The 16,746-nt window shown below is 55.7% G+C and overlaps 7 protein-coding genes across 7 annotated transcripts; 4 read left to right on the top strand and 3 right to left on the bottom strand.

Moving 5' to 3' along the window:
* Nucleotides 1-117: 117 nt before the first annotated feature.
* Nucleotides 118-2,686, top strand: N656DRAFT_776617 (tryptophanyl-tRNA synthetase). Its single transcript, XM_064814670.1, is given in 13 exon segments — nucleotides 118-286; nucleotides 358-649; nucleotides 730-755; nucleotides 823-851; nucleotides 904-1,018; nucleotides 1,071-1,197; nucleotides 1,248-1,256; nucleotides 1,309-1,387; nucleotides 1,436-1,459; nucleotides 1,473-1,474; nucleotides 1,585-1,700; nucleotides 1,755-1,782; nucleotides 1,838-2,686. The coding sequence occupies 13 exon segments, from the start codon at nucleotides 200-202 to the stop codon at nucleotides 2,359-2,361; spliced, it is 1,458 nt and encodes a 485-aa protein (XP_064672044.1). The 5' UTR covers nucleotides 118-199; the 3' UTR covers nucleotides 2,362-2,686.
* Nucleotides 2,624-3,713, top strand: N656DRAFT_776616 (uncharacterized protein). Its single transcript, XM_064814669.1, has one exon. It carries the CDS (start codon nucleotides 2,793-2,795, stop codon nucleotides 3,555-3,557), a length of 765 nt encoding a protein of 254 aa, XP_064672043.1. The 5' UTR covers nucleotides 2,624-2,792; the 3' UTR covers nucleotides 3,558-3,713.
* Nucleotides 3,714-3,981: 268 nt separating this feature from the next.
* On the top strand, nucleotides 3,982-5,991 carry N656DRAFT_787976 (gamma-glutamyltranspeptidase; the record flags this gene model as incomplete). The annotated part of the gene is made up of 4 exons (XM_064816652.1): nucleotides 3,982-4,146; nucleotides 4,207-4,225; nucleotides 4,281-4,630; nucleotides 4,699-5,991. The coding sequence occupies 4 exons, from the start codon at nucleotides 3,982-3,984 to the stop codon at nucleotides 5,989-5,991; spliced, it is 1,827 nt and encodes a 608-aa protein (XP_064672042.1).
* A 7-nt stretch (nucleotides 5,992-5,998) lies between these two features.
* Nucleotides 5,999-6,848, bottom strand: N656DRAFT_827490 (glutaredoxin; the record flags this gene model as incomplete). Its single annotated transcript, XM_064818508.1, has 3 exons — nucleotides 5,999-6,349; nucleotides 6,452-6,752; nucleotides 6,822-6,848. 3 exons carry the CDS (start codon nucleotides 6,846-6,848, stop codon nucleotides 6,162-6,164), a joined length of 516 nt encoding a protein of 171 aa, XP_064672041.1. The 3' UTR covers nucleotides 5,999-6,161.
* Nucleotides 6,849-7,505: 657 nt separating this feature from the next.
* On the top strand, nucleotides 7,506-9,247 carry N656DRAFT_776612 (CoA-transferase family III). Its single transcript, XM_064814668.1, has 2 exons — nucleotides 7,506-7,843; nucleotides 7,926-9,247. Exons 1-2 carry the CDS (start codon nucleotides 7,783-7,785, stop codon nucleotides 9,107-9,109), a joined length of 1,245 nt encoding a protein of 414 aa, XP_064672040.1. The 5' UTR covers nucleotides 7,506-7,782; the 3' UTR covers nucleotides 9,110-9,247.
* N656DRAFT_776610 (uncharacterized protein) lies at nucleotides 9,118-12,043 on the bottom strand. The gene is made up of 6 exons (XM_064814667.1): nucleotides 11,667-12,043; nucleotides 11,454-11,588; nucleotides 9,970-11,353; nucleotides 9,650-9,917; nucleotides 9,513-9,597; nucleotides 9,118-9,450 (listed from the first exon to the last, which is right to left on the bottom strand). The coding sequence occupies exons 1-6, from the start codon at nucleotides 11,729-11,731 to the stop codon at nucleotides 9,282-9,284; spliced, it is 2,106 nt and encodes a 701-aa protein (XP_064672039.1). The 5' UTR covers nucleotides 11,732-12,043; the 3' UTR covers nucleotides 9,118-9,281.
* Nucleotides 12,044-12,933: 890 nt separating this feature from the next.
* Nucleotides 12,934-14,838, bottom strand: N656DRAFT_705211 (WD40 repeat-like protein; the record flags this gene model as incomplete). The annotated part of the gene is made up of 4 exons (XM_064811251.1): nucleotides 12,934-13,082; nucleotides 13,152-13,632; nucleotides 13,700-14,118; nucleotides 14,184-14,838. The coding sequence occupies 4 exons, from the start codon at nucleotides 14,836-14,838 to the stop codon at nucleotides 12,934-12,936; spliced, it is 1,704 nt and encodes a 567-aa protein (XP_064672038.1).
* Nucleotides 14,839-16,746: the final 1,908 nt, after the last annotated feature.

The raw sequence follows: 16,746 nt of genomic DNA, 5'->3' as shown, positions 1-16,746 counted from the left end.
GTTTCTGTCGATAACGATTGCGACTGGCGGCCCGTTCCTCTGCCCCTCCCCCACCATACTGTAAGACCACTTACTGTGTAGTGCCACTTTAGCCACTGACTCACTCAAGAATTCCAGACAAAGCTCTCCTGGATTTCGACCAAGGTGTCACAAGTCCGAGTCCTATAACGCCAACTTAGGTCAACGCAAAGAATCTACGATGGGGACCAACGTCAATGAAGCGGCTCTCGACGAGTCGCCCATGCCCCAAGTTGTCGCCTCGAAGCAGACTGTGGACCCTTATAATGTCAGTTTTTGGTTCTGTGTCCAACTTGAGATTGGGCGAAGGCGGCTAAAGGAATCCCACTCAAACAATAGGTCTCTGGCGAAGTAGACGAGAATGGCGTGGTCAAGGCAATCGACTACAACAAGCTCGTTGACGAGTTCGGCACAAAGAAAATCGACGACGAGCTTCTTGCCCGCCTCGAGCGTCTCACGGGCAAGCGGCCCCACCACTTTCTAAGAAGAGGCATTGTGTTCTCGCATAGAGACTTGGAGCTCATTCTCGACCGGTACGAGCGCGGCGAGCCTTTCTTCCTCTATACCGGCCGCGGGCCCTCGTCAGACAGCGTGCACGTGGGGCACACGATCCCATTCGAGTTTACAAAGTGTATGTGCTTCGGGGGTTTCGTGCCCGCCGTGCAAGGACGGCTTCTATGGTAGAATTGATGCTCACAGGACCTGCTACAGGGCTTCAGGACACATTTGATGTACCTGTAAGTGGTCGAAGTCAAGCCCCTCGCGTTCTCTTCCTTGATCAGCCGAGTTCTGACACCTCACTAGCTTGTTATCATGTTGACGGACGACGAAAAGTATGTCTGAGGCCATAGCATATGTGGGATACGTATGCTAAGAGCAGTTCAGGTACCTATTTTCCGACAAGCGAACCATCGAGGAGGTCCAGGGGTATTGTAACGCCAATGCCAAGGACATCATTGCCATTGGCTTCGACCCTGACAAGACATTCATCTTCTCTGACGTACGTTGTGAACGGTAACTATTGGACTAATGGGAAGCTGAATGGGCTTTAGTTCGATTATGTTGGCGGTGCGTTCTACAGGAACATCGTCCGTCTATCAAAGCATATCACACTCAACCAGGCCCGCGCCATCTTTGGGTTCAACGAGAGCACAAACATCGGCCGTATCCATTTCGGCAGTAAGGTTTCTGTCACCTTCCTTTGGGGGCATACTTGCTAACAATGTCAGGCATTCAAGGCAAGAACCGATAGGACAGGACGTTATTACCCGATCGCTAATAGCGCAACAGGCGCAACCAGCTGGGCATCTTCATTCCCCCATATCTTCGGCGACGACGAGAAGAGGACAGTCGGGATACCGGCGCTGATGTAAGGAGTCCGGGGTATAACATGCGGGTTGTCGCTAACATGCAGCAGTCCCTGTGCTATCGATCAAGACCCGTAAGTGAACCTGATCCGATCTCTGCAATTCTGGTCTGCCAACGCTTCTTACTGTTATGCTAACTGGCCCTAGATGTGAGCATTGTTCCTGCATTAGTATATGGTATAAGGGCTAATTTCGAAAGACTTCCGCATGACACGGGATGTGTCGGCAAGGTTGAAATACCAAGGCGTGCCTTACGCCAAACCTTCTCTCATCCATTCTCTGTTCTTGCCAGCGCTCCAAGGACCTGGCACGAAGGTATGATCGCGTTTTCATCCTGGTACCTTACTCCTCCTTCTAATTCGCTGGCAGATGTCGGCGTCTATTGACGAATCTGCAAGTAAGTCATTGAGCGCACCTACCACCAGCAGCTACATCCTACTAATCCAAGTTAGTTTTCATGAGAGACACGCCCAACCAGATCAAGAACAAGATCAACAAGTATGCTTTCTCAGGCGGCAAAGTATCGGTTGAGGAGCACAGAGCGCAAGGAGGCGACACCAATGTCGATGTCTCGTTCCAATATCTCCGCTTCTTCCTAGAAGACGACGAGGAGCTCGAAAAGATTCGGCTGGCCTATGAGAAGGGAGAGATGCTGACAGGCGAGCTGAAGGCCATCTGCATCAGGGAGCTCCAAAAATATGTGGCCGGCTTCCAGGAGCGAAGAGCCAAGGTTGACGACAAGACCGTTGAGCTCTTCATGGCGAAACGTCCGCTGAAGTGGGTGGGCAATCCCCGCGCGCCGGTCGTTGTTCCCGTAGTGACCAACGGCGAACCCGGCGAAGAGAAGGAAGAGCAGGGTAAGATGTCCAAGAACCAGCTGAAAAAGCTCGAAAAGCAGAAGCAAGTAGAGGCCAAAAAGGCGCAGAAGGCGAAGGAGAAGGAGGAACAAGGTGCTGTAAAGGCGGTAGCAGCATGAGCTTGGCTGTCGGGCGTTGATAAGGAGTGTAATTGTTGGTCGTTCCCAGGAGCGTCCCAGACCTCATAGCGCCCAATGCAGAGACTCGATATCACGAGTGTGCCCTAAGATCTCACGGTTGGAGCCAGGGGCGGGGTTCTGTTGTTGCAGCAGAGCTACTAGTGCATTCTTGGCCTCTGTGGATCGTGAGAAGAATCGCTGCGGCTCGAGATTGTGGGTTTGGTGCCGATGCAGGTCGGAGCTAGTCATTCACAAGGCGTGCGTAGGCCTGCGAGCTTCCTAAATGAGTCAGTGTTGCGATACGAAGAGTCAACAAACTACTATAATAGGCCTCCTTGTATCTTCTCATGAGGGTCTGTCTGCCTTGGAACAAACATGAGCCCTTGCAACACAAAATCTCCCGCCCAATACAGCATCGACTTAGGCTCAAAATGCCGTACCACCTGTACATCACAAACCGGAACTACTCGTCCTGGTCACTCCGCCCCTGGGTGCTCATGCGCCAGCTGGGCATCCCCTTTGTCGAGGAGTTCCAGCCGCTCACGTCGGGCTCGTTCCGGCAGCCGCAGTGGCGCGCCTTTTCGCCCGTCGCCCACGTGCCGTGTCTGCACTCCCTCCCGGACTCTCCTTCATCATCTTCGGAAGGGGGAGAGAAGGAGAAGCTGGTGTTGTGGGAGTCGCTAGCCATTGTCGAATTCCTTGCCGAGGAGCATCGGGACAAGCCTGTTTACCCCGCAAACAAGTCCGCTCGCGCGTGGGCCCGTAGCGCCGTCGCCGAGATGCACTCGGGCTTCGCCGTTATGCGGCAGGAGATGGGCATGAACATTGGCGTGCGGGTTGAGTTGATGGGTCCGGCGTTTACTGAGGGCTTGGTGAAAGACCTGGAGAGGATAAACGAGCTCTGGACGGAAGGGCTGAGCAGGTTCGGGGGTCCGTTTTTGGCCGGCAAGGAGTTCACGGCTGTCGATGCCTTCTACGCGCCTGTGGTTCTGAGGCTGGTGACGTACGTCGGCGCGCTGGACAGGATGGGGGACGAGGTTAAGGGTTATGTGGAGAGGATGACACAGTTGGAGGCCATGAGGGAGTGGGTTGAGCTAGCGCTCAAAGAGACGGGCAGGGAGGTGCTGCATGAGCAGGAAACGTTTGAGGGGCCGGGGAGGAGGCTGATTGAGGACCTCAGGGCAAAAGCCGAGTGAGCGAGAAGGCAGATATATATGATGGTGCCGTGACCCTACGTGTGTCGTGGTCACCCTTTCTTGGTGGCATCTCAAAATGGTGGCGTTTGTGATATGACACTGGGTTTTCATGAAATGCCCTGATGAGTGTGTTGCAATTGTGAGACGAGTTCAAAGTTAGGACGAGGCTCCATACCCGCTCCGCTCCGCTCCGGCTTTCGGCTCCTATAGTCTCCACAACATACCGAGTGAGAGGGGGGATGGAGGGGTTGTGAAGGCCGTGGTTGCACCTGCTGCGACACTTGTACTTGTAACAACGCAGTTGCACTTGCCAACGAATAACAAATGTCTTTTTAGTGCTCCTCCTTGCCCAGGCACCTTCGCACCTTCCCGTCACGCACCAAGGAGATTCAAAGGATTGAAGCCATCACCGATACTCGCCAGCATGCCACTCACCACCCCGTCCGTCTACCCCCCGCCGTCTCACGAGTTCATGAAATGGCCCAGCCGGAGGAGCGTGGTCCATAGCACCAAGGGCATCGTGGCTTGCACGCAGCCGCTGGCGGCCAAGTGTGGGATTGATATTCTCAATGCCGGAGGCAACGCAGCTGTAAGCGGCGGCACTAGGCTTGTCTTTGTTGACTTGAGCTAACGGCATCTCTCACAACAGGATGCTGCTGTGGCTGTGGGTATGATATTTGCTCACCTAGTACCCGCTTGCAGTTGGACACTGACAACGCCCAGCCGCTGGCTTGAACATTACCGAGCCGTGCTCAACCGGCATTGGCGGCGACATGTTCTGCCTGTACTACGATGCCAAAACCGGCTCTGTGTCGGCCCTCAATGGCTCAGGACGGGCTGGCGCCAAATGCACGCTCGAGACGATTCGCAAGAGTCTAGGAATACCCGACGGCGTTGTCGGCGAGATCCCCATGAGCAGCGTTCATGCGGCCACGGTGCCTGGTGCCGCTGCCGGGTGGGCCGATACGGTCGAGCGCTTCGGCAGCGGCAAGTTGAGCCTGGAGCAAATCCTGGCACCTGCTATTGAACTTGGCGAAAAGGGATTCCCCGTATCCGAGGATGCTGCGCATTTCGTAAGTGCCTCATCTTTGTGATCTTCGTGGTGGGACATGCTGGCTGATCTCGACCCCTTTCGCAACAGTGGCAACGCTCTGAGCAGGCCATTCGCAGGGCCTCGCCCAACTTTGCCGAGATGCTCAAAGCCGACCCGTCGGCGCCCGACGGTGTCCGCGCCCCTAGGGCAGGCGATATCATGAAAATGCCCAACCTGGCGCGCACGTTTCGTACCCTAGCCACAGAAGGCAAAAAGGGGTTCTACACGGGCCGCATTGCCGAAGAGCTGATTAGGGTCGTCCGTGATTTAGGCGGTCATCTGGAGTTGGCCGATTTGCAGCACCATCTAGAGACAGGCAGCGAGCCGGTCGACCCCATTTCGCTCAAGTTCCGTGGCCAGGGGACTGGCGACAAGGGTGTCGAGCTTTGGGAACACCCACCCAACGGCCAGGGCATCGTCGCCCTCATGGCCCTGGGCATAGTCCAAGAGCTGGAAGCCCAGGGAAAAATCCCAACCTTTACCCCAGCCGACCACAACACAGCCCCCTATCTCCACGCCATCATCGAAGCCCTCCGCATCGCCTTCGCCGACGCAAGCTGGTTCGTCACTGACCCGTCCACCACGAAGGTACCCACGGCAGAGCTCATCTCGGCGGAGTACCTCAAGCAGCGCGCACGGTTCTTTGACCCGAACAAGGACAGTGAGATCCTACCGCACGGCGACCCGTTCGCTTCGCCGGCGCTGCGAAGCAGCGACACGGTATACTTTGCTGTGTCGGACGCGGCGGGCAACGCCATCTCCTTCATCAACTCCAACTACGGCGGGTTCGGGACGTGCATCGTGCCCCGCGGATGCGGCTTCACGCTGCAGAACCGTGGCGCCAACTTCAACCTCAACCCGAGACATCCCAACGTGCTCGCCCCGCGCAAACGGCCCTACCACACCATCATCCCCGGGCTCGTGACCAACCTGTCGGACGGCTCACTGCACTCCGTCTTTGGCGTCATGGGCGGCTTCATGCAGCCCCAGGGCCATGTCCAAGTTCTCCTGGCCCAGCTGGTGGGCGGTCTGAACCCGCAGCAGGCGCTCGACGCCCCGAGGGTGTGCATCGGCGCCGGTATGGCTGATGTCGGCGACGTGTACGACAGGACGGTGTACGTAGAGGAGGGCATGCCCGAGGAGACGGTGCGAGGGCTGATCAAACTGGGCCATAAGGTCAAGGTTGTCGGTGACAGGGAGGCGGACGGCCCTGCGAGCCGGCAACGGGCAATGTTTGGGCGCGGGCAGATCATCCGGTGGACTGTGGACCAAGTAGACGGGACTGGGGTTTGGAGCGCGGGGAGCGATATGCGCGGCGATGGGGCGGCGTATCCGGCGTGAATGATTTGACTTCTTAATGCAACGTGTTAGCAGTGAAAAGTGGTGGTGTTACAGAGTCTAACATGCCGTGCCGTGCGTGAGTGGCATCTATACAAACATACTATGAGCCAAGCCTCCAGTCATGTTTCGCTTTTGTCATTACCTATGATCAACCTTCTCCATCCCTTCTATTATTCCTTCTTTCCCCCTTGCGCCTCTGTCTCTGCCTCGCTTTCTGTTGCCAACACCTTCTTCTCCTCCAACAGCTTCGCGAGTTCGCCGCTCTGGTGCATTGACACGATTATGTCACACCCGCCGATGAACTCCTTGTCGACGTAAAGCTGCGGAATCGTCGGCCAATCCGAGTACTCCTTGATACCTGCTCCGGTTTATCCATCATATCTGCGTCAGCAGCCCATACCCTCTTCTTCCACGCAGACACTGCGCTCGACTAAAGAGCACCCAATGATAGAAAACGTACCTTGCCGCAACTCGTCGTCTTCCAACACGTTAAACGCGGCAAACTTGTTCGGGTCGACGCCCTGCAAGCCCAGCACCTGGATGCTGGCGCGCGAGAAACCGCACTGGGGCGTCTCGGGCGTGCCCTTCATGAAGAGCACCACGGGCGCCGACGACACGGCCTTGTCGATGGCCTTGCGCGTGGCGTCAGAGAGGAGCCGGCGCTGGGCGGCGAGGGAGAGCAGGAAGGACCCTGAGGAAGAGGCAGGGGCGGTTGTCGTTGTGGAACGGAGGAGGAGGGTGGTGGCGGGTTGGCGGAGTTGCTTGATGGCGGCGGGTGGTTAGTTAAGATGGACGGGATGGGATATGGGAAATGGGATATGGGAGCGTACCCTTGAGAGAATCGTTCGGGAAAACATCTTGGCTCTATATTGGATTGGCGTGGCCGGTGGTGGTTTCTTGAAGGTTGTGGTCGCAGAGAAGATTGTCGCGGACTTTTTTTGTACGTTGATTTCGCCTTTGGATGGCATGTCGTCAATGATGTAAGCGGGCGTATGACAGGGTTAGGGTTACCTAAGGCCCTACGTTACATACCGATATCTTTTGGAATGCCTTGGTCTACCCAAGTTCTGTCGGACCGTCCTATGGTTAGCATATCATATTGGAAGTCTACTTGGATATTGCACTAGACTTCTGTAATGATACCTTCTACCTAGGTTGTGCTTGTGCCCCAAGGTCTGAAATGGGACGCGGTACGGAGGTATCTCTCAATGGCAGCATGGGCCACTTACAAACTTCCCGGGCTCTCTCAGGCCTGCAAAACCATCGAAAACGACGGATATGCGACGTGTCAGTTGCCGAATTCATATTTTTGAAAATTGTGTAATACAAGATCATTTGTAATTCACTAATGCAACAAATATCACTAAAGGAAGGTGCCTTCATGAGATTATATATGCAAACCTGGAACCCTTCCATCGGCCGGGTACTCGGGGCGTATCTCCCGGCAGGATAAACGGCGGTTACCCCACATAATCCACGTCCCCGGCTCCCCCACACTCTGTTCCTCGGGACAAAACCGAACCCCGCGAACCGGGATTCGGGACTGAAGCCTGGCCTGGCGGCCGCTGTTCTTGAAATGTGAACCCCTTGCTTCCGGGACTGCATGTGGCAGGCCTCCCGAAATGACAACAGGATAATGTTGGTTCTTGAGCACTAGCTATGTACAGTACGCTTTCAACTCCTCGTAGCAAATCAGCACATCAACAGCCCTATTGAAAATATCCCGCCTGGCGCGGTTATACGGTTATACCCAGATCCCATCAGCCCAAACAAAACATGGAATCCTTCAAAATGACCGGCCCGCCTCCTCTCACAGGGATAAGAGTCCTCGAATTCGCAAGTCTCGCCCCAGGTCAGCCAGAATCACCCATACTACAGCCCCATACTTCATCTCAGCTCATAATCCCCTGACATGACATGACATAACGGATCAGGCCCCTTCGCGGGCATGCTCCTCGCAGACGCGGGCGCCTCAGTCCTGCGCGTCGACCGCCCAGTCACCACCACCACCACCTCCACCTCGTCCACAGGATCCAGATCCCCTTTACCCACCGGCGACCTCTTAACCCGCCACAAAACCTCCATCACGGTCGACCTCAAAAACCCCCATGGCATCGCCCTCCTCCACGCCCTGGTCCCACACATCGACGTGCTAATCGACCCCTTCCGCCCATCCGTCCTCGAGCGTCTCTCCCTAGGCCCGTCCCACCTCCTCTCCCTCAACCCGCGCCTCATCTACGCCCGACTAACCGGCTTCCGACGGGACGGCCGCTTCGCCGCCATGGCCGGGCACGACATCAACTACCTTGCCGTGTCGGGCGTGCTGTCCTTGCTAGGACGGACCCGCGCCCCGCCGACGCCCCCGCAGAACCTGCTGGCCGATTTCGCCGGCGGCGGCGCCACCCTCGTGCAGGGGATTTTACTCGCGCTGGTGTCCCGCGCGTCTACGGGCAAAGGGCAGGTCGTGGAGGCGAGCATGGTGGACGGGGTGGGGTACCTGGCGAGCTTTTCACGGTTTATGGTCGCGGGGCGAGTGCCTGGGCTAGGCGACCGGCCGCGGGGGGAGAACCTGCTTGACTCTGGCTGCCCGTACTACGACGTCTACGAGACGCGCGATCGGGGCAGGTTTGTTGCTGTGGGTGCGCTCGAGCCGCAATTCTTTGCCGCGCTGCTTAAGGGGTTGGCGTTGCAAGGGATGGGGTGGGAAGAGAAGAGGTACGACCGGGACCGGTGGCCCGAGCTGCGCAGGGTGTTTGAGGACGTGTTTCGCACGCGGACCAGGGACGAGTGGGAGCAGGTCTTTGCCGGCAGCGACGCCTGCTGCACGCCCGTGTATGAGTACGCTGAGATGAGGGCGGATCCCGTGGCTAAGGAAGGGGACCAGCGCCCCCCGGTTACGCTGCGCGACACGCCGTGCCTGGCCGTGAAAAAGGGCGTCTCGGATGATGCTAGTCATGGCCAAGGGCCCGGTGTGGAAGGGGAGGGATACATTGGCTATCCACTGGCGCCGGGAGAGGGAGGGGTAGAGACATTGAAGGCATGGCTAAACTGGACGAGGGGAGTTCACTTTGATGTTAGGGACGGTGGATTGGTGTTGAAGGACAAGGCTAGACTATGAGCGAAGGCAACTAGCACTGCCAGGCATGTTAACTATTGGATATAATGGATTCTTGAGAATTATCGTTCTGCTATCTGGGGGAATCTCATTGAATGATCCGTACGGCTGGTAGGCATACAACACTTCCAACTCCACCACCCAAAAATATATCTACCTTCAAGACACCAAACTCTCACTGCACTTGGCTGACAATCTCGCTGGCGCGCGACAGCGACTCGACCATCTGCTGGCACTCCTTCCTCCGCCGGATCGTATAGTCGCTCTCCTTCAGCAGGTCGTCGAGCTCGCTCTGGCGGTACATGTTCTCCAGCAGCTCCTTCTGCATCTCATCCTTTGTAAAGCTGAAGCGCGAAAGTGGTTAGCAACATGTCCTGCTTCTGCAACGGACCCGGTAACAATGTACCTGACAAGATTCAACATGATAGCTTTGGGAACCATATCGATCATGGTTCGCTTGACAATGTTGAAGTAAGACTGGATGAGGAGTTCTGTCCAGATCGTCAGTTCCGTTCGCCCACCAACATCTGAAAGGCCACTTACTGATCACCTCGACCTCAATCCCCTCGCGCTCCGACAGTGTGCCGGAGGCCTTGAGGGTCGGCGGTGGTGGCTCCATGGCTGCCGCCTTCTTCTTGTTCTTGGCGGCAAAGAAGCTACCAAAGAAGCCCGTGTTTGAGGAGTCGCCGTCCGAGCCCCCCAGCGTCGGACTGGCTGCTCTCGCCGGCGTTGTGCTCAGGGGCTTGCCGGTCTTTGGGTCGACCTGGACTGGCCGCGCGGCGTTATGCCTCTCGTTGACAATCGCCATAGCCTGCATGCTATTAGCCCAGTCGAGCCGAAACAAAGACAAAGTGGGTGCCTACCCTGTGGCCGTTCAAGAAATCAGGATGCCCAGTGTTGATATAGCAAGACTCCATAGCTACAAGATCCCGAACCAGCTTGGTAGTCGGCTCCATGGCCTTCTTGAAAAAGGCAATGACCACAGCGTGTATTTTCTCCTTCAGCTGCGGGTAGCGCCGGTACAGCTGCTTGCTGAGGAGCTGGGTTAAGATGCGCACGAGCTCGTCATAAACCAACGACGCGCACTTCAAACTCGGCTCCTCCAGCCGCTTAATTTGCTGCTTGACAATCAGCTCAAATGCCGTCGTGCCCACAAAGAGAGCCGGTGAGGAACCGGACGAATTGTACAGGATGGTGCGGATATCGACGTCTTTGACCTGGTCGAAGGGATCTACGGCCTTGACCCCATTCGAGTACAGCTCGTGGAAGACAAAGCTGATTCTGGCGCCTCCTGACAGCTCCGTGCTGGAGAGCTCCGTGTTGTTGCCATCCAAGACGGTGCGCCATTCGTTGGTGAACTCGGTGATAATATTCAAAACAATATTGGCGCTATTGCCAAGCATCGATGGCCCCAAAGACTCGAGTTCCTGCGTGTACTTCTGTAGCGAGCTGGAAATGCGGGCCTTAATGTCCGGCAAAGTCTGCTTTATGTGCATCATGAGAATCAGGTTCAGCTTGCGTGCCAAGTACGGTGTGCCGCAGTACGAGCTCTTGTTCCGGTACGCCTTGTGGTTCTCAAAGAAATTCTTCTCGGCCTCGAGGGCCGCAGTGATGGGCTTCTTGTTGTCGATATCTCTTTGCCCACGGTTCACGACCGGGACGTAGCCTAGTCGCAACGGGATAATGCGCCCAGCCAGAATATCGACAACGTCGGTGCCCTCATCCATCAGATCGACCTTGGTGAGCACACCAATTGTCCGCTGACCTTCGGGGTCTACCTCCCTAGCCAACTTCAGCCCGTCCGAATTGGCCAGATCAATATTGGCAGCCGTCACGGCCAGGATAATGGCATTGGATTTCTGAATGTACTTGAGGATCATGTCCCGGATCTGCCTCTCAATGTCGCGTGGCTGGTCACCAACGGGCACTCGTGTCAGGCCGGGCAAGTCGACCAAAGTGAGATTGAGGACGTTGGGGGAGAAGATACGGAGGTTGATCGGGGCAGGAGAGATGCCCGCATTCCGACCAACCTTGGCCTCGGTTTCTCTGTTAATCTCATCACGAATCTTGTTGAAGTCGTAGAACTTTTGGCCCGGGATATGTAGGAATTCGCCCCACTCTTCCGTATTTGCCGCCTTATCGGTGGTGTTGGTAATCTCCGAGTCGACGCCGTTCGCCTGTGCAGGCCTGTTGATAAGTTGGAGCACAAGGGGGCGGCGAGTGACGATGCCGGAGCCACGAGGTAGACTGTGGTCGAGCGCTGCTAGTTAGTTTATCGGCGATAGTGGGGCGAGCCAAAAGGGGCGAAAAGAGAGGGGGAGAAATGGGCAGCAGAAGGGAGGCATACAAGTCGCGGCCGACAATGTTTTCTAATACTGAACTCTTCCCGCTTGACTGGCTACCGACCACAACTATTTGGGGAAGATCGATCGGGTTGTTGACGCCGACAGTCGTGAAGACATCCTGAAGCTTGTTGACAAGTCTGTGGGGCACATGTCAGCGCCTGACGGGAACCCAAAGCGAGAAGCCAAGGAGTAAGTTTGGAGGTGAGTAGCCGTACTTGATCAGCCCGGGGTCAGAGATGCCGCCGGGGGTACTCAAAGTCCCAGGAGCATCGGCCGTCATGGTCGCGGGATAACAAGAGGTCCAGCGGTGGGTTGCTGTTGGGGGTAGCACCGGGTTGCGATAGGGCTGTTCGGTGCGCAGTTATGGGCCTCTGTCAGTAGAAAATCGCTGGCGCAGGTGGACAGATATTGCGATGTAGGAGACTGCGACTTCCTCGTTGATTTATTTAGCTCTCGAGAGTTCAGACCTGCGTCGGTGGAGGGCGGTCAGTTGCTGTGAGGCGTCGAAGTTGGATGTGGATGGGGATGTTGGAGGCTTGTGAATCTGATTCTGAGGTTGACCAGTCCCCTGTGTCCTGTGTCGGCATGAAGACCCGCAGCGTCACAGCCCCGGGGCACCGCACAGTAATCTACAGCAGGTACTTACAGTACAGAGCACGTGACTGGACATACAATACGTGATACCTTGGGGTTGTTGGCAGATGCGTAACGTCAGATCGTAATTGTCAAACCAGGGCAGCTCTTTTCCAGTTTGGCACCCGATGGGATGGACTTGCGACGACAGCCCGCGTTGTCCAGAGAATGCAAACTCTTAGTGCTATCTATGTCTGCCTAGCCCAGCGTTCCATGCCATGTCATCTCCATCGAGCACTCGTCATCTGAGGCCTCAGAAGTGACGCGTCGCATGTGCCCAAACGAGAAAGGGCGAGCTCGGGTCGACCTTGTGACAGTCGCCATGACACTAATACCTCTACTTGTGCTTGGGAGGTCAAGTGAAGCGAGTAGTGATGTATCAATCCATAATGATGGGGTTAACGAGCCCTCAAGCCAGGGTCAAGATATATCTTCCCCTGGCTGCTGCTCGACATACACCTAACCCGAGTGCATTCCTTATCAATAGCCTTCTTGCCCTTACCCACATAAAAGGACGACCGTGAAGCAGTATATACCCGAATCTCTCGAGTTCGCCGTCCCATGCTACTAGTATACTCCAGTTCCAACCAAAGCAGAACATTCTAGACAATGTAAGCGCCTTGCTGCCCGACATTTCCGTCATCCACAATCAAGCCCATACTCCTTCCGAGTACCGGTTGTTTCCGTTACTCGACTCCCTGGACTCGCCGTTCAATTGTCGGCCCGCCTCGGCGAGTTCCTTGATCTGTCGGGCTTCCTGCGCCATTTCCTTTGCTCGCTCTTTGTTCGACCAGCTGAAGAAGTAACGTCAACAATACAGAAATCGGCATCAAACAGGGGTTGCAAAACTCACATCTTTATCCTGCCGTCGTCTCCGCACGTGGCGAACGTGCACGGATCGGCCGGATTCCACGACACCGAGTTGCAACGGGGATGATGGGCGTCGGCTTCGAACACCAGGGTGCCTGTCATCTTGTGCCAGATGAGGACCCGGCCATCTGGTGCCATCTCCGTTAGCCACGTCTTGCTGCTTCAGAGTAGTCCGTCTCTTCAGCACCGCAGCTTACCTTCACTGCCACTTATGACAAAGTTCTCGTTGGCACCGCCGAAGCCGCTCCGAATGGTGAATTCGCCGCCGACGAGGCCGCTATACTTTACCACGGTGTCCCGAGTCTCAATGTCTATTAGCACGGCCTCATTATCCGTCTTGGTGACCAGCATATATCTCGAGTCACGCGATATGCTGAGAGAACTGGGCCGGGCATTGACCATCAGATCGTAGACGTGTTCTCGGTTGCCAAAGTTGTAAAGGTGAACGGTGCGTTGATCGTCCATGGCGGCCAGCCAGCGCTGATCCGGCGAGAGCGCAATATCCTCAGTCCTATGCGAAGTTGTCCATGTGTGAATGCGGTCACCATGGAGGTTCCACGAGCAGAGAGACCTGGACTTGTCGAAAGAACCCGTAACAAACGTCTGGCCATCGGCGGCCCAGACACAGCTGCTGACAGGTTCGTCAAATCTTTCCAAAACTTTGATCAACTTGCCGGTCTGCAGCCTTCAATCAGCGACTAACTCTGGCCGACAATCAGGGGCTGGCTCGTGTATGGACACTTACCAGCGGATCAAATATCCTAGCAAAGTGATTTTTACTGCAGGTCAGAATGAGTTTGCTGTCAGGACTCCATGCGAGGTTGCCGATCTCGCCCGCTGGATGGAGCAAATCGCTCAATAAGGTTGATGTGATCGGATCCCAGATTCTGACCTTGTTGGACGAGCCACAGGTGGCCAAGTACCTGCCGTCGGGTGAATAGCGGACCTGCCAGACCTCCTCCTTTGACCCTTCTTGATCTGGTTTGGATAGCTCCATGACAACCTCGGATGGGAACAAGCTTCTGTCGCATGAGTGGTCTGCATACAGAGAAGGCGGTGCATTGCTTATGTGGTAGAGACAGTTCTCCACCTGGATCCTCTTGACGTTGTCGAGAAGAACCGCCAATCGGCGAGGAGGGAGCATGACGGACGGGGACACGCATTCTGCCAGAAAATATGTCAGCCATGTTGCGCAAGCACCCACGTAGGCACGACGTCTGCGAGCTGACCTAAGAGCTGCGTTAACAAGATGTGCCGAGAGCGGCCATTCGCTCCATCCCAGTTGGCCTTGGCTCTGAGATCCTCGGTATCTTGGCACATGAGGAACCTTGAGAGGAGATGTAGAGTCTGGTGCTGCTCGGAAACGAGGGGCGTAAGTTCGGTCCGGAGCACAGCTAGGGCCCGGGCCGTTTCTCGCTGTTCTAGAAGCTCGAGGAACTTTTGTTGCCTAAGCCAAAACCTCATAGCATTGCGATCCGCCCCCGGCGCCAGCACAAGACCATCCTCAGAGCCCCTTCCCCAGAGCAGCTCCTCTGCCCTGCTCCAGGAACCGTTCAGTACAGCTTGCCGAAAGGCAGCCACGTCTCGGCTCTCGACCTCAAAGCCGCTCTCCTCTCCTACGCTCCTTGCCGCTTCATGGTAGCCTAGATCGTCCAAGGCTTGTATCAGAATGCGCGTGATTTCCTCGCGGTCATGGCCATAGTAGGTAGGCGGTGCTCTGTGTACGGGCCCCCCATTAGCCCTAGAAGTGTTCATAGCGGTTTGCGATGGATTGTGTGTTGTACTCGAGGCCGCGTGGTGCAGCTCGCCCTCGGCCCGGGATCCGTTAGATACCACCCGTGTAGCTCGCCTCGATGACTCTTGATCCTCGATCTCGGTCAGCATGTTTTCGTGGCGCCTCCGCTTCTGTGCTGCTCTGGAAAGGACTGCGGCTGCCGAGTAGCTGTCTGCGTCTCCCTCCTCTCCCTCCTCAGACTCGTCCCTTTGTCTCCTTCCGAGTATCTGCGTCGGCGTCCGCGAGGATGATGACGACAGGGCGGCGGCTCGGGGCCCGGACCCAGCACGTGAGGAACGGCTGGACACGGAGGACGTCTGGTTTGGGCTCTGCAGCTGCAGCGGAGGGAGATGAGGTGGGGGAATCGGCACCTGGGTCGACAGAACCGCGTTTGAAGATAGTGATGGTAACGATAAGGATGGCGGGTCAGAAGTGGACGGGGTATATATGGACTGGATGGGGGTCTGGTCTGCCACGGCGAGCGAGTTAGAGACCGCGGGGACCGATTCCCGTTCCCGCGGAAGGTCAGAAAAAAAGGGATCGTTTCTGGTCGCAGAAGCTGACGAGAGAAGGGCGAGAAACTAGCGTCGTCGATAAGGGAGCTTGGGCGGCGAAACCTTCATGGCCCTGTCACGAAGCTGCAGCTTAAGATGTGGTGAATCTGGGAATGGCCGGCAGAGCTTCCCGATCCGTCGTAGAAGTGCCGTCACTCCGGCGTCTGACCGTGGGGCAGGTGAGCCCGACACTCGCACTGTGTATGGAGCGCTCAGGCTGGATGCATGCAGCACTGGCAGCCCTGGAGCTGCAATCTGTATCGACGGGCAGTATGTATCAAAGGCTCGACCGAGGTCGTACTTTATCGTGTGCTAGAACTGTACTGTACGGTAGTAGTGTCGGTGAGTTATGGCATGGAAGTTCCACCATGCTCGAGTCGCTAGGTACCGATGTAGGTAGTCGCTGCCTTTGATTGCTGTAGTTAAGCGACACGGGATGAAGGAAGCTGGGAGCACCTCAAAGAAATAATTCTCAAAGCACCGACTCCGGCCAGTTCCATCGGGCGAGAGGCTGGGATCCGAGTCGAAATATACTTCCCATCGATTGGAGTCATTGGACCCTTACTGCACAATTGGCACATCAGCAGTCTTTTGGATAGGTAAGGTAGGGGACCCGACGTTATCGATTGGAAGCCTGAAAGCCGATGATCTGGCCGCTGGCATGGACTTTTTGCCCTAAGCTTCGAGCTCCCGCATGTGCTGCTGTAGGCTGCAAACGCCAGGACAAAGCGGGTCCCAGGGGGTAGTAGGGTACCTTGCGCGCGCGCAACAGGCAGTCAGGCCCAACAGCCAGTCGAATTCCTAAAGCTGTTGATATTGGCCAAATATGCCCAAAAACGCGTTTTCTAAGGTTTTTCGTCAATTTTATCGAATTCTATACATTTTATAACCCTATTAAGTAAGCCGGCTACAACACCTACAACATACACATATCGTGTGACGAATCTCGGTCCCCTACCACTGAAAGGGACTCCTCAGACTGAAGGTTGACTTGAACGGGGTGAGGTTCAGTAGAGCCAAAGGGTCTACAACAAGTGCACAAGCAAGTGTTCACACAGTAGTAAAGACAACTGCTTGCATTGCTTACTGGAGAACCTTCAGGAGGTCCTCCAACGGAAGAGACTATTTATCTAATATACTAATGATTGTCTTTGAGAATCACTCCCTTCCCCGTGATCCTTCCTTGTGATGCTCACCAGGCTCACCGTGAGCCTTTCATTGTTGTTGGTAATCCCTTATACCTGGATCACTACGCCAAGCATGATCCTTTTCCTATTGGTTACTTAAATGATTGGTCGTCGCGGCTTCCCGCGCTGCGACTGCGCCCACGCCTGGCCGTCAGTACGGTCATTTCATGACATATATATAGCTCAATCTTCTACCGAATCAACCACCGAACCTACCATCGCTGTTAGGTCGATTTTAAAACGCTTAGGAAGTAATAGAAGACCTTCTTATCCAATC

Source organism: Canariomyces notabilis (genome assembly GCF_033297395.1).
Source record: "Canariomyces notabilis strain CBS 508.74 unplaced genomic scaffold N656scaffold_5, whole genome shotgun sequence".
In the NCBI taxonomy this organism is placed as follows: domain Eukaryota; kingdom Fungi; phylum Ascomycota; class Sordariomycetes; order Sordariales; family Chaetomiaceae; genus Canariomyces; species Canariomyces notabilis.
Note: the sequence above shows the minus strand (reverse complement) of the source record. Positions and strands in the feature narration are given on the sequence as shown.

Coding starts and splice junctions, on each gene's coding strand:
- N656DRAFT_776612 (XM_064814668.1), top strand. CDS start 7,783: ATGACCGGCCCGCCTCCTCTCACAGGGATAAGAGTCCTCGAATTCGCA. Junction 7,844..7,925: donor ATTCGCAAGTCTCGCCCCAG/GTCAGCCAGAAT, acceptor ATAACGGATCAG/GCCCCTTCGCGGGCATGCTC.
- N656DRAFT_776617 (XM_064814670.1), top strand. CDS start 200: ATGGGGACCAACGTCAATGAAGCGGCTCTCGACGAGTCGCCCATGCCC. Junction 1,019..1,070: donor AGACATTCATCTTCTCTGAC/GTACGTTGTGAA, acceptor AATGGGCTTTAG/TTCGATTATGTTGGCGGTGC. Junction 1,388..1,435: donor GTCGGGATACCGGCGCTGAT/GTAAGGAGTCCG, acceptor AACATGCAGCAG/TCCCTGTGCTATCGATCAAG.
- N656DRAFT_776610 (XM_064814667.1), bottom strand. CDS start 11,731: ATGACGGCCGATGCTCCTGGGACTTTGAGTACCCCCGGCGGCATCTCT. Junction 11,354..11,453: donor AACATTGTCGGCCGCGACTT/GTATGCCTCCCT, acceptor GCTCGACCACAG/TCTACCTCGTGGCTCCGGCA. Junction 9,918..9,969: donor ATTTCTTGAACGGCCACAGG/GTAGGCACCCAC, acceptor AATAGCATGCAG/GCTATGGCGATTGTCAACGA.
- N656DRAFT_776616 (XM_064814669.1), top strand. CDS start 2,793: ATGCCGTACCACCTGTACATCACAAACCGGAACTACTCGTCCTGGTCA.